This window comes from Polyodon spathula, chromosome 3, assembly GCF_017654505.1.
Source record: "Polyodon spathula isolate WHYD16114869_AA chromosome 3, ASM1765450v1, whole genome shotgun sequence".
In the NCBI taxonomy this organism is placed as follows: domain Eukaryota; kingdom Metazoa; phylum Chordata; class Actinopteri; order Acipenseriformes; family Polyodontidae; genus Polyodon; species Polyodon spathula.
Window position 1 is genome coordinate 83,548,755 of NC_054536.1, and position 26,546 is coordinate 83,575,300.

The window sequence follows — 26,546 nt, forward strand, 5'->3', positions numbered from 1 at the left end:
TTCCCACAATCCTCAGAGAGAGAGTGTCTATGTAGTGCATATTTTATAACCATGAACCCACTGTGATGTCTCATCCCAGCTCTTGGACATATTTTGGTGACATAGTCACTTAGAAACAAAATGTTGCAATGATGTAGCTATCCATTTGACCTAACTCTTGCATGCTTGTGCAAATAATTCTGCATAAGAGAAAATATTGTGCCAGTACTCATTTTAAGATTTGGAGAGCCCATTGAGCCCACTGCCTGTCTGTATTTCTCTTTGAACCAAAAGGGTTGTTTTGCTCTGGCCATTGACAGGTTAAGTCCAACAATTGGTCAGCATCTACTGTTCTGAGGGGTTCTTTGAAGTTGTTTTGAATATCTGTAGCTGTTTGAATACCTGTCTCAACACTGATTACCAATTTCATTTATTCAAATTAACACTACTTTAAAAGTGATTCAGGCAAAAATGACAATGTCTCTCTGTTCCTGAAATAATTTGATAAATTACAGCATCAAAAGATGTGAAGAAATAATTCAAAACACACTACTGTTCAAAAGTGTTTCTCTCCTTTGTTTATAGTGTGCTTTCATGTGTGTATTTTTCTCCTGGATTTTTAAAATGTTATTATTTCATTGTTTTACTGTAATATTATTTTTTTCAGTTCAGTCAGTTAAACAATATTAATTTTAATGCATGTCCAAGCATTAGTCATAGTAATATAATAATCAAGCGAAGTACTTTTGAAAGTAAAAAACAAGAGCTCTTGCTGTTAGCATCATCTCTTTCCCCAGCTGGCAAAAAAAGTATTCATGCAATCAAAAACGCTTGGTTTTCAATTAAAGGGGATGCTTCAAGATGTAAGTAACGTTTTATTTTCCCTAAACAGGAATTCTTTGAGCATGCGAAGAAACTGTGGGGTGATGAAGGAGTAAAGGCATGTTTTGAGAGGTCGAATGAATATCAGCTCATCGACTGTGCACAGTAGTAAGTACCTGGGTTTCATTATGTGTGTGTAAAGCTGGTTTAAGTGAAAAATTGTAAACATTTGTGGCAATACATTGCTACCCTATTTCACCATATTCTCCCACCAACCCCACTCATAAAAAAACTAATTCTTGACAGCTCCCACTCTTCAGGTGCTCACTGCAATAAGGAGTCTGATCATAAGATTACTGCAATTTAAATGTGTGCTCACTTAACACTCTCTGCATTATTTATAAATAGCAACAAATGTATTGAAATGCAGCCTTTGAGGTTGTGCCTATAGAGTGCTGCGTGGGTCCCAAATGGTCAACACTCATTGCCAGTACAACTATACTTTTTTCATAGGTAACATTAATATGTGTCACCTTTTTTACCTGGAACACACTACTATGTCCACAATTGTCCCAGTTATTGATTTGGGGAAGGTTATAGCAGAGGTTTTCAAACTGTGGGCCGCTCCCATCTGCGCTGCCGTGACAAGGTTATTATGGGAGCGCCAATACCTGACTGCAAAATACTTTTTTTGACTTCCTGGCGATTTGTAAAAGCTCCGCGGTAAAAGGCAGACTCGGTGGGCCCGCCTCCAGGATGATTGACTGATCAACTACCCAGACAGGGATCATGTTTAATCTGACCAACACCCTGTTAAAACATCGTCAACAGAGCTTGTGTCGTTTCAGACCTATTGTAGCACAGCGAGTCTATAGCCCAACCCTCTTTAATTTGAAAGTTGTGGGGCTAATCACGGCAATAGTTCATACAAAGTGCAACGGCGGCAGGTTTTAATATGAAATACATTTTGTTCACAAATAAAATCCCCCCAAAAAACTAGATTTGCAGATTATAATATATTAGCTGTTATTTAATTTACTGGTTTTGTTGCGTACAGAATGTAGAAAACGGACAAACGAGGGTGCAACATTTTATTAAATACATATTTTATAAAGTTAAAAAAATTAACGTGGACAAATTTTACAAATACTGTTTATAATTGCATTAACATTGTAATAAAGACTAGTCACTTATTAAAATGTTGCACCCTCATTTTTGTGCTTTTTTTGTTCTGCTTTTATTAAATGTGGAGTAAGGACTTGGAGGATTTAAAAGCCCATTAGTTGCTTCACAGCAAAACACTGTCAATTAAACTGATTTTATAACTGTTATTGTAGTAGTGTTAAAACAATGTACCTTTTTATTCCACAAATATTAACACATTGAAATGCATTTCAATGATCGGAAATTAAGCACTAAGGGTGTTACTACTAGTAGTAAAACCAGGCCGTGATATAAATAAAATGTATACTGTAATAACAATGCTAGTAATAACAGTAAAATCATTTTAATTTATTGGGTTTGGCTGTGAAACAATTAAATGGGTTTTTAAATCCTCTGCGTCCTTACTTTCTCATTTAAATGTGGAATGAAGAAAGAGAATAAGTGACTATGTATTGATGATTTAAAGTGTATCCATCTTAAATATATATATATATATATATATATATATATATATATATATATTGTTATTAATTGTGGTCCTAATGCCATGCCCATGATTGGTGAAGGTGGATGGAGGGCGCGGTTTAATGCAAAGCGATAAATAAGGAGCGGTGTGACTAAAACACGTCTGGTACATGGTCTGATACACTTTGCCCCGTCCGGTACACGGTCTGATATACCTTTAGTCCCGCCCGGTACTGTCTGATACATATACTAATACATATACCAATACATATTAATAATAAATGGCGTCTTACAGTACAAGTGTATATTTAAAGATTATTTGAAATATTTTACATAGCCTAGTTTTTGCAGTAGCAGAACTCGAAACAGGAACATTGTGAACACGAGCTAGTCATGGTAGATAGATGAACCTGCTTATCTGTTTACATAATAATTTAATAACTATGTAAATATACATTTTTGTTATTTGTTGTATATATAAATTGGTTAATTTGAAGAAGCTGAGCACCTGGTATAAAAGCTCCTGGTTTCATCCATTCGGGAGATTGATTTGTCCGCTGTGATGGAACCCGATTTCTTTGGAGCGGAGACTAAATGTGCAGCCAGCAGGAGTGAAGGAATTGGCCCCTGACGGAGGGTTGCAAATCAAAGACAAAAGAGACGCTGAATTTAAGGGTGCATCTTACTACCTGCGCTTCTGGTCTCCCTCTGCTATGTATGTGTTTTTAAAACAAAAAAGAATCAGTGCCACTCCTGGGTTATTTTATTTAGATAGATAGATAGAGTATATATATATATATATATATATATATATATATATATATATATATATATATATATATATATATATATATATATATACACACACAATTTGTCAGGCAACTGAACCACAGCAATATACAAGGAAACGAACACTGTTTGCTTAGTAAAATATCCCAATTATCTAATTTCGGGTTTAAATTATTGCAAGATGCAGCAACGACAGCAACAGTGGATCTGACCAGTTTAACTGTCAGCGCTGACGACGACGTTGCTGAAGAACTAGGCCTGGGTGCAGAAAATAAACTAGACTTGCCACTAGACTCGCCTCCAAGACCACCATCTAGCCCCACTCTTGCTGTGCTTACCTTTAGTAATGATCCAGCCAAATGGAAAGTGGATGATGAGTCACTTCGTGTGTACTGGACAGAGCGGGGACCCACTGATTGTCACAATCGCTGTGAGAGGCATGTGGCTTTGGAGAGAAAATGCGAACAGGGTCGAACTCGACACGTTCCAACAGACATTTTAAAAGAACGCTGCAGAATAGGGGAATTGTTGATCGTGAGTGGTTGCTGTACTCGCCGTCAAAAGGGTGTATATTTTGCTTTGTGTGCAAATTGTTTTCATCAAAGAAAAGTGCATTGTCTGATTCAGGATTTGAAAATTGGAAACACGCTGCTATCAGAGTCGGGGAACGTGAAAACTTGTGTGGTGTATGAGGCGACAAGAGGCTTGGAGAATTGACACCTTGCTGGAAATTCAGCTCAAACAGGAGCAGCAGTACTGGCAAAACATGCTGAAATGTGTTGTTCATGTGATCACATTCCTTGCTGAACGTGGCCTTGCATTTCGTGGGACTAATGAAACTCTCAGCTCGCCACATAAAATAAACTTTCTTGGAGTTTTGGAGCTCTTTTCACAGTTTTTGAGCCATTCCTTTCAGACCATCTTGCCAGGTTTGGAAGTGTATGTGAAGAGCTAATTGGATTGATGGGGAATAAAGTAAAATCTGCAGTTATTCAAGAGATTAATGATTTAAAGTATTTCTCTATCAGCGTTGACAGCACAACTGATCAGTCTCACGTAGATCAGTTCACCTTCATTACGCGCTATGTAGATGTGACTGGAGCTCCAGTTTGAACGATTTCTGAATGTTTCCTCCAGATGAGAATGCAGAGGCTAGTCATATGATAATGCATCAAATATGTATCCAAGCACAGCTAAAAGAAGTTTATATTTGTGTTTACGTTCCGTTTGCTGGACATTCTTTAAATTTGGTTGGAAACAAGGCAGCTGAATGCTATGTGGATGTCATGTCTTTCTTTGGTATTCTAACAGGAATATATAATTTGTTCTCCTCTTCCTCTTACCGCTGGGAAATACTTTGTTAAAACCTGAGGAAAAATTACATTGTTTTCAAGTGATTGTCGTACACAAAGTGGTCAGCAAGACACGATGCTGCTAGGGCGTTTAAGACAGGATATGTGCAGATAAAGAATGCTGTAGATAAAGTTGCTCAAGACAGTGACCATCAACCGCCAGAAAGTAGACACATGGCTAAACACTTTAGCAGCCAGATGGACCACATAGAAACAGTCATTCTAGCTGACCTGTGGGATACAATCCTGGAGAGATTTAATGCAACAGTTAAGTCAGTCCAAGCAGAAGACATCAAACTGTCACTGCTGGTTAAATTACTGGGGTCTCTAAAATCATATCTTCAAAACATTCGCAATGATTTTGATGACTGAAGAATGTGCCATTCAATTAGCAGTTGTGAAGACAGAATGTAATGCGATGGGAAAGACGACTGCCCAGTTCTCTTCGAGATGATCACACTGAATTGCGTCTCCAAGGCGTACAAATTCTGGATGCCCTTTCAATGCAATGTGCACAACGTCTTTGGCTTTCTGACCGAGTTTCAAGACATGGCAGAATATGATATTCAGAAAAAAAGCTGCTGCCCTTGTGTCCACTTATCCTTCAGATTTGGATCTTTCCCAGCAGAAATGCTTCACTTTGCCGACTTTGTTGTGGGTAAAGAGAAGAAGATTTTAAATGCGGGGCGTTGGGGTCTCTTCTGCTGTAATGTCCCAGGGAAAAATATATGTAAATCTGTCCCTGGGCGGGGCGTCTGGACCATACAGCGGCTTTTGCAGTGAATGCAGACGGAAAGTGGCAATCCGACTGGCGATGTCAATCAGCCCCTGAGAGCGCTGCGTGTCTTCCTTCAGCACAATCTTTTCCCCATTTCATAATTTCAATTAGTTGTATCAAAAAGCTTTAAAATATGGTAATTCATTTTGTAATTGTTTATAAAGATAGAAATTATATTATTTACAATGTACAAACCCATCCATGACTTCAAACGGTCATAAAATCTGAAAAAAACAGGTTTCTGTGTCTTAGACATTAAGAAAAAAAACAAACATTTGTATACTAGGCTAAAGCTTTTGGGGTTTTATTCAAAATGTGCATTAAAGTGCATCATGGAGATTATCCCATTTAATGTGTAAGACGCTGTTCAGCTTTACTGAACCTTTTCTTGCGGTACTGATGTCGCCTTGTCTGCTTTTAATGCTCATTTTCCCTACTGCAGAAAAACTGAAGAAAAATTATATATATATATATATTATATATCTATATTATATATATATATATAACTATAATATATATATATTAATATTATTATTATATATTTTTTTTTTTTACTTGCTACCCACTTTTTATACAGTGTTCTCACGCAAGCAATGTAGGACCACCGAAAACGTATATATGGGATATAACTGTGGGATATTGTGTTTCCACTGGATTCAGGAATAGGGCACTCACTGTACTGTGTACTGTATTGTGACACAGCACCTTAGTACAGTACAGGTGTATCTCACATTATACATTGACCACATGACCTGTACAACATGGAAACTTTGGAACACTGGCACATAATGTGAAACAGTGGTGTTTCTTCATTAACTAAGAAGAACCTGAACTTGAAAAGCCTCTTCCTCTTTTTCCAAACCACTAGGGCATAGTGGTTAAATAGGGAAAAGGTGATATCACCTGGCTGCATGTTTAAATGCATATCTATTCTAAACGTGCAACCAGGGATGATTTTCCTTTGTAGCCTATGTCTAAACAGTTTAACCCTTTCAAGTTTATGCACGCCTGGCTGTCCGCAAACACTAAGCAGACAAGCTTTTGAGATCCATAGGGTACTCTACATTACAGCAGAAACCATTGTAATATAGGAAGAATATATTTTATGCTATGTGTTTAAATGATGTATTGTAATACAAGCAAATTAAGTGTGACTTTAATGTACTGTTTTCTCAGAGTAAAATTCAAACCCCAAACTGTTTACTTAAAAAAATGTGACGGTTTAGTGTCAGTTTTGAGCTATTTATTCCTTAGTCTGAGAGAGAACAGGTGAGAGCTTACCTCTTCATATGTGCGTAATACATAGGAAAGGCGTGCTCAACTAGATGAAACAAGCCAGAAAGGAACATCTCTCTGCTGGCTTCCCTATGGAGACTTCCTGGTTTCAGAAAGTCTACACCCCCTTGAACTTTTTTCACATTTTGTTGTGTCAGTGCCTCAGAGTTTCATGCATTTTTTTAAATTAGGATTTTTTTCCACTTATCTACACACCACACACCACACTGTTAAGGGGAAAAGTTTTTATTGAGGAAAAAAAAAAAATTTAAATACAAAACTGAAAGATTATAATTGGATAAGTCTCCACCCCCCTCAGTTAATACTTGGTGGAAGCACCTTTGGCAGCAATTACAGCTGTGAGTCTGTTGGGATAGTTTCTACCAACTTTGCACACCTAGATTGGTCAATATTTGACCATTCTTCTTTACAAAACTTACAAAGCTCTGTCAAGTTCCTTGGGGAGCATTGATGGACAGCAATCTTCAAGTCATGCCACAAATTTTCAATTGGATTTAGGTTGGGGCTCTGACTGGGCCATTCAAGGACATTTACCTTTTTGTTCCTTAGCCACTCCAGTGTAGCTTTAGCTGCTTGCTTTGTGTCGTTGTCCCTGGACTTTTCCATGAATTCCTTTTGGAATACTTACTAAACAGAAGGATTACATTGATATGTAAGTTATGAGGTAAACAAACAGTATTTTTATTTATTTATTTATTTTTAAGAGAAGTGATCTTTTTTTTCCACTACTGTATTAATTTATAATGAAATGGAGTACAGTTCAAGCTGTAGTGTGCAGTAGGGCACTAAGCAGCACAAAGCATTCAAAATATGGAAACTATTGATCAAAAAGTGCATTGCCCTTTACTAATTAAAGAAAAAACACACAAAATTAAATGAAAACACAATTGCTATCAGTGAGCACCTCATGCAGTATAAACGGTCACTTGAAGAATCTCTAAGGTTTGTTTTTTTCAATGAAGAAAGGTATTCACGTACTGCGCATCGCTTAACTGAGGAGACAACTTTTGTCGGTTGGAAATGCCAATTTCCTTTGCAAATGGGAAGCAATAAAAGGACTTCAGTTATCCTCTATAATATATATTCTCTCTTTATTTCGATCGAGGAAACAGTGTGCACAAACAGTTTCTTTCAATGTAGTTTTATTACACAGAAAGAAATAATTAAATCTCCAACCTACCAATCAGAAACCAGAGTGAGGCTGTGCTTCATCACACCAACATCTTCTTTAAAAGGCCAAACAAATGTTCATGGTTTAACATTAAAATAATAAAATGTAACCCTGCAACTAACATGCAGGTAAACAAGAGTTAAACAAATCAAATTGCTCTTCCTGGGTTAGCACTTACTGACCTTCTTAAAAACCTACTCACCCCCTCTTCGTGGCACAAAGAGTGCCAAGAGAGGGCCTCCCACCAAAACTCATGGACCAGGCAAGGAGGGCATTAATCAAAGAGGCAACAAAGAGACCAAAGATAACCCTGAAGGAGCTGCAAAGCTCCACAGCGGAGATTGGAGTGTCTGTCCATAGGACCACTTTAAGCCGTACACTCCACAGAGCTGGGCTTTACGGAAGAGTGGATAGAAAAAAGCCATTGCTTAAAGAAAAAAATAAGCAAACATGTTTGGTGTTCACCAAAAGGCATGTGGGAGACTCCCCAAACATATGGAAGAAGGTACTCTGGTCAGATGAGACTAAAATTGAGCTTTTTGGCCATCAAGGAAAACGCTGTGTCTGGCGCAAACCCAACACCTCTCATCACCCCGAGAACACCATCCCCACAGTGAAGCATGGTGGTGGCAGCATCATGCTGTGGGGATGTTTTTCATCGGCAGGGACTGGGAAACTGGTCAGAATTGAAGGAATGATGGATGTCACTAAATACAGGGAACTTCTTGAGGGAAACCTGTTTCAGTCTTCCAGAGATTTGAGACTGGGGCGGAGGTTCACCTTCCAGCAGGACAATGACCCTAAGCATACTGCTAAAGCAACACTGGAGTGGTTTAAGGGGAAACATTTAAATGTCTTGGAATGGCCTAGTCAAAGCCCAGACCTCAATCCAATTGAGAATCTGTGGTATGACTTAAAGATTGCTGTACACCAGCGGAACCCATCCAACTTGAAGGAGCTGGAGCTTGAAGAATGGATTAAAATCCCAGTGGCTAGATGTGCCAAGCTTATAGATACATACCCCAAGAGACTTGCAGCTGTATTTGTTGCAAAAGGTGGCTCTACAAAGTATTGACTTTGGGGGGGTGAATACTTATGCACGCTCAAGTTTTCAGTTTTTTTGTCTTATTTCTTGTTTGTTTCACAATAAAAAATATTTTGAATCTTAAAAGTGGTAGGCATATAACGTAAATCAAATGATACAAACCCCCAAAAAATCCATTTTAATTCCAGGTTGTAAGGCAACAAAATAGGAAAAATGCCAAGGGGGGTCAATACTTTCGCAAGCCACTGTATTTACAGGACAGGAAAGTGAGGAAAAACTGAATAATTCATCAACACTGCTGAGTGTAATGTTGTGTTTTCTTCTTTTGTGAGATGCCTGGCCAGCGTTTGTCCAGTTAACATTATTTAAAAAAAAAAAAAAAAAAAAAAAAAAAAGCAACAGTAGACAACAAAGCCTCATGGAACCTCAGCTGTAATTATCCAGCCTGCAACACCACCTAAAGGGATTGTTTTTATTCATTATTTGTATTGGTTCCCACTGGAAAAAGATATAAAAGTAACAAACGTGTTGAAAGCATGCACGGTACACAAGTTTTTATTATGCACATTTTCTAAAACTGTTCTCTGCCAGAAAATCAGGGGAACTATCTAAATACTCATGAACAAATCTGTCATGTAGTGTAAACACTTTTTAAATTTTTTATTTTTTTTTAAATGCCAACGTCCAACTGGAAATTACATTAGAGTCACGCAACAGATGCGAAAGGGAGGCAGCACCTGTGTTGAAAACTGGAAGAAAGTGGGTGGCAAAGAAAGCCAAGGAAGATGCAAAGGCTGCTCTTCGAATCGGTGATATCATCAAGTTCAGCTCCTCCTACATGGCACAAGGCAGCCCCAGCTCAATGGAGGAAGCTGGTAGTCAACGAGGTGCAAAAGCAGGAGGAGAGGATGAGGTGTGTAAAAGGCAGTTTCCTAGGCCAAGCAGGGAGAATGGATGAGCTGGCAGAGTGTGGAACAACGCCAGATCATCTGGGAAGACCTATGGACAGTGGAATATAGCAGGATCAGTTTTCTCATCAGGTCTACATATGATGTTCTCCCATCACCACAGAACCTAAACCTCTGGGTGTTCATCACCTGCAACATTTAGGCACATTTTGACAGGATTTAAGGTGGGTCTTAGACAAGGATGGTTTACTTGCTGCCATGACCAGGTGCTGCGATGTTTGGCCTTAGCATTGGAAGACAAGCATAACATGACCAATAAGTTGCCACCAGTTCCATCAAAATATTACACAGAAAAAACAACATTCTTCTGCCCAGGAGAGCAACTGCCCAGAAAAGGTGTTAAAACCAAGCCTCTCCCAGGACAATTGAAAGCTGTTAAAGACTGGAAAATGCTGGCAGATGTTGGTGAACAGCTTATTTTTCCACCTAAGATTGCCACCACTAATCTCCGACCAGATATTGTCTTGTGGTCTGGATCAGTACACCTTGTTCACCTGGTAGAGTTAACAGTGCCATGGGAGGATGCTGTAGATGAGGCGTATGAGAGGAAGAAACTGCGATATGCTCAACTAGCAAGAACTAGAACACAGCAAGAACTTCAACAGTATGTGCTGCTTTCCTGCCTGCTAAATAATAAAATGACTGCACATGTGCAGCCATGACTATCACTGTTTCACAAAGGTGAGGGGGTGGCATTGCTGTATGAGGATTAATATCAGACTTATGTCACTGCATAGGTAGGTTTACAGAAGTGCAAAATCTAGTGTTTTCTTAAGGATTGTCTGCCCTCTGCTGGCCAATTGTTTGTTTATTTACTTAAGGCAGTGATCTACTCTAAAACAATAAGGTTATTATTTTTTAGCCTGTTAAATAACATACAGTGTATTCATATGTAATTAGGAAGTGAAATCAATGAATAGTTGTGTGTTAATATTACAAATGTTATTCCATTGCATACATTATGGTGTTTTATTGCACTAATTATTACTTAAATGGCACTCAGCCATCTGTGCAAATTGTATGATGAAAAAATATGACAAAACATGTGCTCTAGGTTAACTGCATAGCAGCACATGAAATGCAAACTTTTATCAAGAACCAAAAATGCTGGCATATCACCCAAATGTATAGTGTGCTGTAACATACTGCTACCGCTGCATCTGCTACTGCTGATGTCTTATAATTGAAACATTATATTTTCAATTATGGTAACTCTTTGGGTAAAATCTTTGACATGTGACCTAAGAAGGCCACTACATCGGGGTCATGCGACTTTGGTTTACAGGTGACAAAGACCTGCTGCAAAGCTTCAAGATATAAAATTGATACTCCGATGCATTCTGTGATTCCATAGGTGTAGTTCAGATTCTAATGTGGTGATATTAAGGTTGTGTGACTTTTGAAGTTCCATATTGCAGAGAGACAGGACACTTTGAGTTATTGTCTCAATGTTCAGCACACCGCTGTATTCTTTAATTTTCTTACTTAAGTTCCATTACCAGTGTTATCCATTAACAATGATCCCTTTCACTGCCTCATTGCAATAACATCTGGCCATATCAATGATATAGACCACATACTTTTACATATGGTTTTATAGTTGGTACACAGTTGAGTTCTATGATTCTCTCAATTAAGTTCCATTATCGATGTGGTCTGGTGAGCATTAACCATTTCAGTGCCACATTCTGTTAACCTCTGACTATATTATTGATCAGACCACTCACTTTCAGACAGGATCTTTACAAGCTGTATTCTGTGGTTGTCACAATAAAGTTCCATTACAGGTGGTGTTCAGTACAAATTAACCGTGCCACTGGTCACATTTTATATAACTACAGTGGCTGTTAAAAGTATTTACCCCCTTTGGACTTTTCCACATTTTATTGTGTTACAACATGAAATCAGAATGGATTTAATTAATGAGTTTTTGCCACTGATCAATACAAAAAAAGCCCATAATGTCAAAGTGAAAAATATAATCTACAAATTGTTCTAAATTAATTACAGATACAAAACAGAAAATAATTGATTGCGTAAGTATTCACCCCCTTGAGTCAATATTTGGTAGAATATTTTACAACCTTTGGCAGCAATTACAACCATGAGTCTATCTGGATAAGTCCCTACCTGTTTTGCACATCTGGACACTGCAATTTTTGCCCATTCTTCTTTGCAAAATTGCTCAAGCTCTGTCAAGTTGGATGGGGACCTTTGGTGAACAGCAATATTCAACTCTTTCCACATATTCTCAATTGGATCGAGGTCCGGGCTTTGACTGGGCCACTCCAGGACATTGACCTTTTTGTTTTTAAGCCACTCCAGTGTGGCTTTAACAGAAAGAGTACACAGAACTGCAAATGCAAGTCAAAAAGGAAGGAGAAAAGCCAAGAGAGAAATAGAAATGACCATTGCTAAGGGGGCTAAAACCAATTCCAAAATGTTTTTCCAATATTACAACAGCAAGAGAACATTCAAAGAGGAGGTTAAATGTTTAAGAGATACAAATGGCAAAATCATAGATGAAGAAAAAAAAATAGCAAATATATTAAATGATTACTTTTCACAAGTTTTTACAAAGGAAGATACTGACAACATGCCCCACATGTCATCCAGTTCCTATCCAGTTTTAAATAACTTTAGCATAACCGAGGCAGAAGTGTTAAAGGGACTAGGAGCTCTTAAAATAAACAAATCCCCTGGGCCGGATGAGATCCTCCCAATAGTACTCAAAGAAATGAAAGAAGTTATTTACAAACCGCTAACCAAGATCATGCAGCAGTCTCTTGACACAGGGGTGGTACCGACAGACTGGAAAATTGCAAACGTAATACCGATCCATAAAAAGGGAAACAAAACTGAACCAGGTAACTACAGACCAGTAAGCCTGACTTCTATTATATGCAAACTTATGGAAACTATAATAAGATCCAAAATGGAAAATTACCTATATGGTAACAGGGTCCTGGGAGACAGTCAATATGGTTTTAGGAAAGGGAGAGCGTGTCTAACTAACTTGCTTGATTTTTTTTGAGGATGCAACATCGATCATGGATAATTGCAAAGCATATGACATGGTTTATTTAGGTTTCCAGAAAGCTTTTGACAAAGTCCCGCACAAAAGATTAATTCTCAAACTGAACGCAGTTGGGATTCAAGGAAACACATGTACATGGATTAGGGAGTGGTTAACATGTAGAAAACAGAAAGTACTGATTAGAGGAAAAACCTCAGAATGGAGTGTGGTAACCAGTGGTGTACCACAGGGATCAGTATTAGGTCCTCTGCTATTCCTAATCTACATTAATGATTTAGATTCTGGTGTAGTAAGCAAACTTGTTAAATTTGCAGACGACACAAAAATAGGAGGAGCGGCAAACACTGTTGCAGCAGCAAAGGTCATTCAAAATGATCTAGACAAGATTCAAAACTGGGCAGACACATGGCAAATGACATTTAATAGAGAAAAGTGTAAGGTACTGCACGCAGGAAATAAAAATGTACATTATAAATATCATATGGGAGATACTGAAATTGGAGAAGGAATCTATGAAAAAGACCTAGGAGTTTTTGTTGACTCAGAAATGTCTTCATCTAGACAATGTGGGGAAGCTATAAAAAAGGCTAACTAGATGCTCGGATACATTTTGAAAAGTGTTGAATTTAAATCAAGGGAAGTAATGTTAAAACTGTACAATGCACTAGTAAGACCTCATCTTGAATATTGTGTTCAGTTCTGATCACCTCGCTATAAAAAAGATATTGGTGCTCTAGAAAGAGTGCAAAGAAGAGCGACCAGAATTATTCCGGGCTTAAAAGGCATGTCATATGCAGACAGGCTAAAAGAATTGAATCTGTTCAGTCTTGAACAAAGAAGACTACGCGGCGGCCTAATTCAAGCATTCAAAATTCTAAAAGGTATTGACAGTGTCGACCCAAGGGACTTTTTTGACCTGAAAAAAGAAACAAGGACCAGGGGTAACAAATGGAGATTAGGCAAAGGGGCATTCAGAACAGAAAATAGGAGGCACTTTTTTACACAGAGAATTGTGAGGGTCTGGAATCAACTCCCCAGTAATGTTGTTGAAGCTGACACCCTGGGATCCTTCAAGAAGCTGCTTGATAAGATTCTGGGATCAATAAGCTACTAACAACCAAACAAGCAGATGGGCCGAATGGCTTCCTCTCGTTTGTAAACTTTCTTATGTTCTTATGTATGTTTGGGGTCATTGTCCTGCTGGAAGATTAATCTTCTCCCAAGTCCCAGGTCTCTTGCAGACTTCAGCAGGTTTTCCTCCAGGATTTCTCTGTACTTTGCTGCGTCCATTTTTCCCTCTATTTTCACAAGCTTTCCAGGCCATGACGCAGAGAAGCATCCCCGTAGCATGATGCTGCCACCACCACGCTTCACGGTAGGGATGCTGTTCTCAGGATTATGTGCGGTGTTAGGCCTGCGTCAAACATAGGCCTTAGCGTTGAGGCCAAAAAGCTCTAGGGGACCAAAGAGTCTCCCACATACCTTCTGGCAAACTCTAGCTGAGATTTTATGTGAGGCTTTTTCAACAATGGCTTTATTTTTGCCACTCTCCGATTAAAGGCCAGTTTTTTGAAGCACCCGGGCTATTGTTGCCGTATGCACAGTGTCTCCCAGCTCAGTCGTGGAAGACTGCAACTCCTTTAGAGTTGCCATAGGCCTCTTGGTGGCTTCCCTAGACTAGTCTTGCCCGGATACTCAGTTTTTGAGGATAGCCTGTTCTAGACAGATTCACTGTTGTGCCACATTTTAATAATGGACTTTACTGTGCTCTGAGGGATATTCAACGCCTTGGAAATGTTCTTATATCCTATCCCTGATTGGTGCTTTTGAAGAACCTTATTCCGGATTTGCTTTGAATGTTCCTTTATCTTCATGATGTAGTTTTTGTTAGGAAATGTACTAACCAACTGTGGGACCTCCCAGAGACAGGTGTATTTAACGGGAAATCATGTGAAACATCCTAATTGCACACAGGTGGACTCCATTCAACTAATTATGTGACTTCTAAAGACAGCTGGTTGGACCAGAGCTTATTTAGGTGTGTCATAGCAAAGGGGGTGAATACTTATGCAATCAACTATTTTCTGTTTTATATTTGTAATTAATTTAGAACAATTTGTAGATTTTATTTTTCACTTGGACATTATGGACTTTTTTTGTGTTGATCAGTGGCAAAAACTCCTAATTAAATCCATTTTGATTCCATGTTGTAACACAATAAAATGTGGAAAAGTCCAATGGGGGGGGGGGGGGGGGGGGGGGGGGGGGGGGGGGGTTGAATACTTTTGAGAGCCACTGTATATATCAATGATACAGATCTTTTTCACATTTCCATATTACTTCATGCTTACAAACCATTAAGTCTACCAGGGGTGCTTTCTTTTTGTTCTCAAAAACTCCTGTTGTGCTTTAGTGGTGTTTGTGGTATAGGTACTTATCATTTTCTTTTCTTCTTTGTGCAGCTTTTTGGACAAAATTGATTTCGTGAGAGAGAATGACTATACACCCACAGACCAGGTAAGCTAATCAAGTTAATATTTTCAAAATAATTATCAGGTTTTTTTTTTTTTTTTTTTAAGTTGTTGTTGTTATTATATAGATGTTACAGGAAAAATGTATTTTATGCTGCTATTCATGTGTATAATCGTGTACAGAAATGTTGCATGAGATTCTGTGTAAAATGTGTTCAGTCAACGCTTTACTTGGAACCTGGTTGACTGAGAAGGAAAATCTTCCTTAATGCCAAGTATTCCTGACTTGTGAAGTACAAATCCAGCCCAGTTTGTTTTATTTAATTTTTTTAAGTTTCATTTTGCAAACTGTATATGAAATTGAAATGTTACCAACGTAAACAATGTGCACTGTTTCTGATTTGCTTTAGGACCTGCTCCGATGCAGAGTGTTGACATCAGGGATTTGTGAAACACGATTTCAAGTAGACAAAGTAAATTTCCAGTAAGTATGTAGATAGAGATCAGTAAAATGTTACAGTGGTAGGCCTAATTTCTTTTTATTACAGTAAGTGTCCTCGTCTTGAGTCCACAGTGGTCAGTTTCTAGAAGGCGATTCCAGCTGTGCTAGATAGTAATGTTGGCATATACAGTGGAATGCCTTTTTTTCAACAAAGAGAGAGCAAGAGAGAGCTATATCAGAATCTGGGGGTATGTGGAGACAGGTGTCCATCTGTATGTTACATTTGCACATGTGCAAACAGTGTATATAGGTCATCGTGGTGGTCCAGTTTTTTATGTTGCCTCGAATTTTGAATTAACAATTCAGTGGCGATTAAAATCACTGATATGCTTGTTTTAAATTACATGCCCATGACTAAAGAAAAGTGATCCCCTCACGAGGTAGCAGCCTACATCATAATTGTGGTATTTTGTGTTTAATTTTTTTCCAGCATGTTTGATGTGGGAGGACAGAGAGATGAAAGGAGAAAATGGATCCAGTGCTTTAATGGTGAGTTTTATCACATCATGCAGTTGTTTTGCTTGCTGGTAGAGGGCAAGATTTTGATTCATTTTTCACAGTATACCTATTTTTTCCAACAGTGACATATTGACTTATTGTATTTTGTATTTTTGTACTGAAGGTCCAGATTTGGAGGTGAAAAAATAAGTTTTGTTCTTTTTCTCTTTCATTCCAGATGTCACTGCTGTTGTCTTTGTTGTGGCCTGTAGTAGCTACAACATGGTGATAAGGGAAGACAACAACACAAACAGGTTGCGGGAATCGCTTGACCTCTTCAGGAGTATCTGGAATAACAGGTAAAGGTTTTCACAGCAGATAAAACTGAACTAGCAGTCAACACGTTCTAATAGTTAAAAAAAAAAAAAAAAACCTGTGGTCCAGTCCTGAAAAATATCCTCTGAGTGACGCAATGAAACAGATGATTATAACCAGTGCTTAAGTTAAAAATACCATAAAATGCTGTGATCTCAAATGTGTCAAGACGATTTTATCCATTCTGCTAACCTCCCCCATTAAAAAAATTAATAACAACGGTGCGGTTCTCTCGATTTTTTTCAATTTAATAAAGAATGAAAACAAACTAAGCGAACAACTACCTAGTGTACGTTCAATTCATATTTTTTTGTAACCTCCACAAACTGTCCAGCGGCTTCAGTTGCAGTCACAACGCTGAGATGTTAACACAGTGCAGACAGTGGCTCAAACCAATGGAAGGGTGTGTACGGGGCGGCTTGTTGTGTTTTTTTTTGTTTGTTTCTTAGTCCTCCTGAATGCTTTCCGTTTTTTAAATTTGATTTTAAATTTGTTAAATGCAAAACCATACCAAGACGTAGAAAAAACATTATCAGAGTGGGGGTGGCAATGGGTTAGACAGCTATGTATACAGGCTTTATTTATTTATTTATTGTCCAGCGTTTGCTTTTAACTTATTTTTCAGCACGTACTACTACGTTGTATATGATGTAGAATACATGATTGTAAACATCTAGTTCATACAATTCTCTTTCTAATAAATCTGGTTTTGAATGTGCGGTTCTTAAGAACGGTATTATTGTCATTGCTTGCGCTCCAGCACCTCTGTCTGTACAAGTTAAGCACTGACTGTAACCCAAGTAAGAGCATTGAGGCAGTAGGAACTGAGTGCACTAAGTGACCTGCAAGGGTAAGTACAGTGAAAGATTACTGTTAGATTAGAGAATATAAAGCTGGGAAGGCTAGCAGTACCCATTATTCTCTTGAAGTGATTCACACCAGCTTTGATTCTTGACTGGCTTCTTCAAAATGGGAAATACAAAAATAAAAAATTACATTTTAATAAATAAAAAAAAAAAACAGACTCTCTTTTTTTTTTGCAGGTGGTTACGGACGATTTCAGTCATCTTGTTCCTGAATAAACAGGACATGCTTGCTGAGAAGGTGTTAGCAGGGAAATCCAAAATTGAAGACTATTTTCCTGAATACACACGTTACACTGTACCAGATGATGGTAAATGTATATTTTCACAATTTGCAAATATATTTTATTATTTGTATTATTCTATATCGCAGAAAAGCCAAATATCTTGTTTTGAAGCAGGAATAATTCACTTTTGTTACTGTTTATTTTATTTTGATATATAGACCACATATATTTGGCTATCCACATACAGTGCTGTATGTTCAATAGAACCAAGTAGAAGAATGAAAGCAGTGCAAAATATAGATCTGCAAAATGTAAAGAGACTGATCAGACCAGAGATAAGCATTCAACAGCTTACAGTGGTTGTTATGAAATATCAAATGCTTTGTTATTGTAGAGAAAGTAAAATATTGTCAGACAAGCCTTATTAAAATATTCATTTACTTATTGCTTTTCCCAATTGAACAGCAACACCAGATCCTGGCGAGGACCCCAAAGTGACAAGAGCTAAATTTTTTATTCGGGATGAATTCCTTGTAAGTTTTTTAAAATGTATTTATTAATTTTTTTTTGTAAAAGTTTAAAATGACATGGCTGATATATATATATATATATATAATATATATATATATATATATATATATATATATATATATATATATATATATATATTAGTAGTAGTACATATATAATATCATATAATAGTAAGAGTTGTTTTTGAGTCAAAGTATTTTTGTTTACTGTACGAAGATAAAATATAAGTATCTCAGTTATTTGTCTAAAAGGGTGCTATAGTAAGGCATTGTTTTAAGTTTCACATTTAAAGTGTCATAGAAAGATCAAGCTGCAATGATGAAAGATTTCCCCTTTACTTCCTGGCATTCAAGCTCAAGTTGACAAAATTCTGGTGAGGTGTTTCCTCCATTTGTGGTTGAAGATACAAACCACATGTGATGGAGAAACTGGTTCCAGGGTAGGTGTTGTGTGTATGCAAAAGAAGAGCTTTTTAGTCCAAAGGAACGTGTTTTGAAGGTGGTGAAAATGCCTCATATAAGTTACCATAATTTTAAATCATGTTTCAGAGGTGGTCCAAAAATATATTGGCATAAGGCGTTAAGCAACTCGGCCTGGTCACTTGAGCTGTAATATACGTACTGCCATGCACCAAGATTTCTCAGAGTACCAATCTCTGCAGAGCAATCTGCTAGTACCAGCCATAAGCTCCTTTATGACTAAGGCCATGTGAAAATCGTGGAAAAGTTATTTAAAATTCACGGCAGTGTCACAGGTAAAATATTGTATTTTGCGGAATGTGCACGGAAATATGTTACAAATTACGTGTACAGATTTTTATTTTATTTTTTAAACAGCAAATATACAGGTAAATGCACTGACATCAAATTTAACATCAAAGTTATTGAAGTACTTTACAATAGGTTGTGAAACGGTGTTGTAATTGACAGCCTGTAGGTAAAGTGTATCTGCAAGGACAGCTTTCAGTTCCAGTACATCAGATGCATGTTAACCATTTAGGTCTTGCAAAACAAATCCAACATGTAACCCATACTAATCTTGGGCATCAGTCGACTCCTCAGTGTGTGACCACTGACAAGCAACCAGACTCTTTTACCAGTTCCATAATCTCCTGCTTGTGATACTCCGCAACTTTAGGTAAGTATTCATGTCTCAGCTGGGTGGATGAAGGAATCGATCCACCATTTGCTACACTCTGTCTGAAGAATTTCTGTAACTTTTGGTTGTTCAGTTTTTCAAAAGGGATATTTGCGCAAACAAATGCCTCTCAGGTCAAAATGTAATGTGTTTGGTGCTTCACGGTTTTTAGTGGACTTTTGGAGTAAAGCATTCGCACTACTGCTCTGGATTTCTGCCATTATCTGTCAGCGAATACTTGCTGTAACTGACGAGTTTCAGTAGTGATCTACAGTGACTTTGCACAGCGTACAGAAGAGCTTACACCTCTGTCGCTGTGTAAACTCCTGCTGGATGCTGCTTTACGTGATCTGCTGCAGACACATTTTTAGGCTTTTTAGACATCCATTTTCTTGTTTACAGTGTGTAGTATTTTATTTCCTGCTTAGATTGCATATAGTCACATGACAATCACTGTGCATGGCGAATATTATGCACAGGCACATAGAGCTGTAAAATGTTCTTAATGTGATTTTTTTTTTTTGTATGAAATACAAATAATTCTGAAATGATTTTTATTTCTTGTAAAAATCATGGGATTGGGCTAATTTCACGATTTCCGCGCAGCCTGTGAAATCGCAGTTTTCACTATTTATGACCCACTCACATTAGGCTTGTGTGACAGTGGACCATAGTGTTGAACACTTCAGGATATACTCCATCCATATCTATATAGGGAATTGGTTCTCAGTAGGGCCGCAGAACATACAGTACGGAAATATTTTTCCAAATGACCCAGACACCTGACAAAGCAGTGTTCCCTAGGTCAGGGCTTTTCAACCGGGGGTATTCTTACCCCTGGGGGTACTTCTAGGGGCATACAGGACAACTCAGAAATGCAAAAATAAGTTTTTTTTTTTTTTTTTTTACGGTATTATTATATTATCTCTTAAACACTGCATAAATATTTCATTGTTGTTCAGCAGCTCAAAGGTTAGTATAGCATAGTTAAAAATTTTGAGTGGATTTCCACTGATATTCGAGTGGGTGAAGGAGGCGTCTTGCGATTCTGCCTATGGAGAGCTCTGCTCAGAGTGCTCTGTGCTGCTCATGAACTTTGCAGTTTTCAACTTGTGATATAATTTAATACTAGTGAAGCACAATCATTCTGTATATTTAGGGGTATGTATGCGCCAGTAAACATAAATAATAATTACAATGCTCATATTTTGACTGTTTTTGTTTATTAAATACGACTGCATTTTAATAACCGCAAAAGCCGCTGGTTGAATTTGTTTTCGGAGTTTGATAAAGTACATGCAAATTATCCTGTATATCGTTTCTTGAGTCAAAAGAAAAACGAAGGAAGAAAACACAAAATATTCTACAGAAGGTGCACAGTGACAGAAAGTTCTAGCGGTCCCTTTTGGATGATAAAAGTTTATCGTTATTAGTTATATAAGCAATAAGACACGTCACAGTGTTGGCTGTGCTAGAATAACCGCATGCCCAGGGGCGCAGTAAGGCACAAGTGTCTCGTGCTTATAAAATGGGTTAGTTGTTTTTTAGAAATAAAGATAGAAACACATTTTTATTAAAAAATTAATATAGGTTCATTTTTTCATAAATATTTTACTACGCTAGGAAAAATAGTTCCAATAAATGTGATAGTTCCAGTTAATTTTAATAGATAAACAAATTGTTTTTAATAATAAATTAAATTCACATACATTAAATAAATTATCAGAATATTTTCAGTGTCTGAAACTAAATTATGCCCTGTTCAAACTAGCATTTTTATACAGGTATTGTTGCAGAACCATACTGAAACATCCAGACTGGAGTTCTTATCAGTGTCGTACCGATATAACTGTATCGGTACGAAACTCAAAAAGACCGGGTTTCATACCGGTACTGTTTCGATATGACTCGGAACAGCTTAAAGTCTGCTTCACACTGGGCATACGATTTAGACAGACTCTATGGACAGGTGCAGACTGTAGTTCACACTAAGCGATCTTCTACCTGCGTTAGTTCATTCTGATTGGTTTAATAAAGACAACATTCTGGTGGTTTGGGGCGTCTTGCACACAGCCGCATTTAACTGTACCGCAGAGCCCCTTTTTATAAACGGCTGATCCAAAAAAAGCAGTACCTTTTATCACGGCTGCACCAAGAAATGCCAAAGTGACAAAAAAATCTCCATAAAATTAGTGATAATGTCTACGAGGTAAAGAGTACTCAAATTAGTGATGATGACTACGAGGTAAGGAGTACTCAAATTAGTGATGATGACTACGAGGTAAAGCGTACTCAAATTAGTGATGATGACTACGGGGTAAAGCGTACTCAAATTAGTGATGATGACTAGGAGGTAAGGAGTACTCAAATTAGTGATGATGACTACGGGGTAAAGCGTACTCAAATTAGTGATGATGACTACGGGGTAAAGAGTACTCAAATTAGTGATGATGACTACGGGGTAAAGCGTACTCAAATTAGTGATGATGACTACGAGGTAAAGCGTACTCAAATTAGTGATGATGACTACGAGGTAAAGCGTACTCAAATTAGTGATGATGACTACGGGGTAAAGCGTACTCAAATTAGTGATGATGACTACGAGGTAAAGAGTACTCAAATTAGTGATGATGACTACGAGGTAAAGCGTACTCAAATTAGTGATGATGACTACGGGGTAAAGCGTACTCAAATTAGTGATGATGACTACGAGGTAAAGCGTACTCAAATTAGTGATGATGACTACGGGGTAAAGCGTACTCAAATTAGTGATGATGACTACGGGGTAAAGCGTACTCAAATTAGTGATGATGACTACGAGGTAAAGAGTACTCAAATTAGTGATGATGACTACGAGGTAAAGCGTACTCAAATTAGTGATGATGACTACGGGGTAAAGCGTACTCAAATTAGTGATGATGACTACGGGGTAAAGAGTACTCAAATTAGTGATGATGACTACGGGGTAAAGCGTACTCAAATTAGTGATGATGACTACGAGGTAAAGCGTACTCAAATTAGTGATGATGACTACGGGGTAAAGCGTACTCAAATTAGTGATGATGACTACGGGGTAAAGCGTACTCAAATTAGTGATGATGACTACGGGGTAAAGCGTACTCAAATTAGTGATGATGACTACGAGGTAAAGAGTACTCAAATTAGTGATGATGACTACGAGGTAAAGCGTACTCAAATTAGTGATGATGACTACGGGGTAAAGCGTACTCAAATTAGTGATGATGACTAGGAGGTAAGGAGTACTCAAATTAGTGATGATGACTACGAGGTAAAGAGTACTCAAATTAGTGATGATGACTACGGGGTAAAGCGTACTCAAATTAGTGATGATGACTACGAGGTAAAGAGTACTCAAATTAGTGATGATGACTACGGGGTAAAGCGTACTCAAATTAGTGATGATGACTACGAGGTAAAGAGTACTCAAATTAGTGATGATGACTACGAGGTAAAGCGTACTCAAATTAGTGATGATGACTACGAGGTAAAGCGTACTCAAATTAGTGATGATGACTACGAGGTAAAGAGTACTCAAATTAGTGATGATGACTACGAGGTAAAGAGTACTCAAATTAGTGATGATGACTACGAGGTAAAGCGTACTCAAATTAGTGATGATGACTACGAGGTAAAGAGTACTCAAATTAGTGATGATGACTACGAGGTAAAGAGTACTCAAATTAGTGATGATGACTACGAGGTAAAGAGTACTCAAATTAGTGATGATGACTACGGGGTAAAGCGTACTCAAATTAGTGATGATGACTACGAGGTAAAGAGTACTCAAATTAGTGATGATGACTACGGGGTAAAGCGTACTCAAATTAGTGATGATGACTACGAGGTAAAGCCTCAAATTTTTAGTGCCCCTAAAAAAAAAAAACAAAAAATGTATTCCCAAAGCCATGATGCAAGCCTGTTGTCTTGGCAAACTCTTGCTTTTAAGACATCTTTGTTTTCAGCTTTTTTGTTCGTGTTATCCTTTCGCGTTCTTAATGATTGAACACAAAAACAAAGTACAGACAGGACGGCAAAACATGCTGTATTACATACTGTAAAACTTCAAATAATTGCCTGGTCTCAAATAATCAATGTCTCCAATACCTGCCCAGTCGACTGGCAAATACTGTAAATAAACACCTGGTCTCTACTAAACGCCAGGTCTCTGCATTGTCATTGAAGCTGAGCAAGGAGGAGCTTGAGCGGAATGAACTGCTAATAAGTGACAGTGATGAAAGCGACTCTCAGGATTAGTAATAATAATAATAATAATAATAATAATATAGAAAATGTAATTTAAGGTAGGCCTACATGCAATGCATATTTGTTCAATACAGTTATTATGTTATTAAAAGTTTTGATAATTTTAAGTGTGCTGAAAGTAGGCCAGATACAAACCTCTTGGTGTATTTCAGCATGTGTTGTTACATTAACACTTCTTTGTGTTTTGCAACATGTGTTGTTGCATTAACAATGAGATTAAACAATACATTTTTGATAATGATACTTATTGCTTTTGTTCATTTTTAAAAACAGTTTAATGTTATTATTATTATTGTGCTATAAGCGTAGCCTACACGCCTGTGTTCTGATATCTACAGGGCTGCCTTTTAGTGGACTTAACTGTTTATTATTATTATTATTATTATTATTATTAACAATGGTAGATCTAGTTTTAAGTAGGCCTACTGTGTGGTATTCTCTCTTAAACCAGCATTTTGTCAGTTCCAAACTATTGTTGGGGGGGGGGGGGGGGGGGTAACATTTGTTAATCAGATTACAGTTTTAAAAAAAAGATTGAACACCACTGCCCAAGGTCGTGGGATCCTTTTTTTTTTTTTTTTTTTTTTTTTTACATCAGAGATAGCTGTTTAGGGATAACACTTACTACCTTGACTTCAGCTCTGTTGTACATTTATAATCTTCAGATGTCTGCTCGAACACTATGTACTATTATTCAACCCCTGGCATAGTATGTAGAATTACTAAAAAACATTCAGTGTCTTCAAATCTGAAGTACAGATCTTTTTATAACCTGTGTGAAACCTAGAGGGCAAAGTTCCAGCATTTGTTTCTAGACAGGACAGGAAAGGTTTACATTATCTAGAAACATCTAAAAGTACAATAAACGGGCATGACATTTACCTTTCTTTTGTTTGTTTTTTTTATTTCAGAGGATCAGCACAGTAAGGGGTGACGTCAGGCACAACTGCTACCCTCATTTCACATGCGCAGTAGACACTGAAAACATTCGCAGAGTGTTCAACGATTGTCGAGACATCATTCAGAGAATTCTCCTGCACAAACATGAACTGTTGTGATTGGGAACATCTTGGAACCTGTGGTTTTGAATTATTTGTTCCACTCTCTGTAACTAGCCCACACAGGGTAGAAGAGTGTGTCAAATCTTTTTTTTTTTTTTTGCATTCTGTCCCAAAGTGCAGCCTTTTTTCCAGGAAAGGGGGGTGGGGGGGTTGATTTTCCATAATCCTTCTTTCTTCCCTGTCATTCCACTAAGGCTTTGTCTGCCTCTGTTTTCTTTTCTTTTTTTTCTTTTTTTTTTAATTGGACCTCAGCCTGCTGATTTTAAAGTGGGTTAGTATTAGTACAGTCCTGTGTCTCGGGAGGCACGACATTCAGACCTATGCCTGTGTGGGTTTCTGTTTTTCTTTTCAGCACTGATGAGTACTTGATGGGGAAAAAAAAATGATATAATGCACTTTGCATCAGGTTACTAAAATACTGTTGAGGAAGTATACACACAATGTAGCAGCACCACAATATTTATATACAATACACTAATGTTTGTTCTGTCCACAAATGATCCTTTTAGCTTTGATCATTCTTGGACAATATGGAAACAATAATATATATATATTATATATATATAATATATATATATATATATATATATATATATATATAGTATATATATATATATATTGTATATATATATATATATATATATATATATATATATATATATATATATATATATCTATAATTATATATATATATATATATATATATATATATATATGTGTGTGTGTGTATATATATATATATATGTGTGTATATATATATATATATATATATATATATATATATATATATATATATATATATATATATATATATATATATATATATATATATATATATATATATATATATATGTATGTATGTAGGAACCAACTTTAGGAAGCATGATAGGAAGTATGATTGAATATAGATAGATAGATATAGGAAGCAATACAGTACTGTGAAAAAATATTTGCCCCCTGTCTGATTTTCTGCATTTTTGCATATTTTTGACACTGAATGTTATCAGATCTTCAACCAGAATCTAATATTGGATAAAAGGGACCCTGAGTGAACAAATAACAGAAAACTTTGATACTTCATTTATTTATTAGGCAATTATGCAAAACCGAATGCCCCTGTGTGAAAAAGTAATCACCCCCCCTTAGACTCAATAACTGGTTACGCCACCTTTAGCAGCAGTAACTGCAACCAAATGCTTCCTGTAGTTACTGATCAGTCTGTCATAGCGCCATGGAGGAATTTTGGCCCACTCTTTCATGCAGAACTCCTTCACCGCAGTGATATTTGTGGGTTTTCGAGCATAAACTGCTTGTTTCAGGTCCTGCTACAATATCTCAATGGGGTTTAGGTCTGGACTTTCACTAGGCCATTCCAAAACTTTAAATTTTGTGTTCTTCAACCATTCTGATGTAGACTTGCTTTTGTGTTTTGGATCATTGTCTTGCTGCATGACCCAGCTGTGCTTCAGCTTCAGCTCACGGACGGATGGCCTGACATTCTCCTGTAGAATTCTCTGATACAGAGCAGAATTCATGGTTCCTTCAATGATGGCAAGTCGTCCAGGTTCTGATGCAGCAAAGCATCCGCAAATCATGACACTACCACCACCATGCTTGACCGTTGGTATGAAGTTCTTACTGTGGAATGCAGTGTTTGGTTTTCGCCAGACATGACTGGGTCTAGGTTGGCCAAAAAGTTCCAGTTTTGACTCATCTGTCCATAGAACATTGTTTCAGAACTCTTGAGGATTGTCCAGGTGCTTTTTGGCAAACTTGAGACGAGCATTCATG

General features: G+C 37.4%; 1 protein-coding gene across 1 annotated transcript in view; it reads left to right on the forward strand.

The window, feature by feature from the left end:
* The window catches only part of LOC121313518 (guanine nucleotide-binding protein G(olf) subunit alpha-like), a 54,676-nt gene extending 29,442 nt beyond the window's left edge, over positions 1-25,234 (forward strand). The window contains exons 5-12 of the mRNA XM_041246167.1: positions 872-969; positions 15,329-15,383; positions 15,748-15,821; positions 16,270-16,328; positions 16,516-16,636; positions 17,696-17,826; positions 18,208-18,275; positions 24,606-25,234. Coding sequence (XP_041102101.1) covers positions 872-969; positions 15,329-15,383; positions 15,748-15,821; positions 16,270-16,328; positions 16,516-16,636; positions 17,696-17,826; positions 18,208-18,275; positions 24,606-24,752 — 753 coding nt within the window. The 3' untranslated portion in view covers positions 24,753-25,234. The remainder of the gene's footprint in view (positions 1-871; positions 970-15,328; positions 15,384-15,747; positions 15,822-16,269; positions 16,329-16,515; positions 16,637-17,695; positions 17,827-18,207; positions 18,276-24,605) is intronic.
* Positions 25,235-26,546: the final 1,312 nt, after the last annotated feature.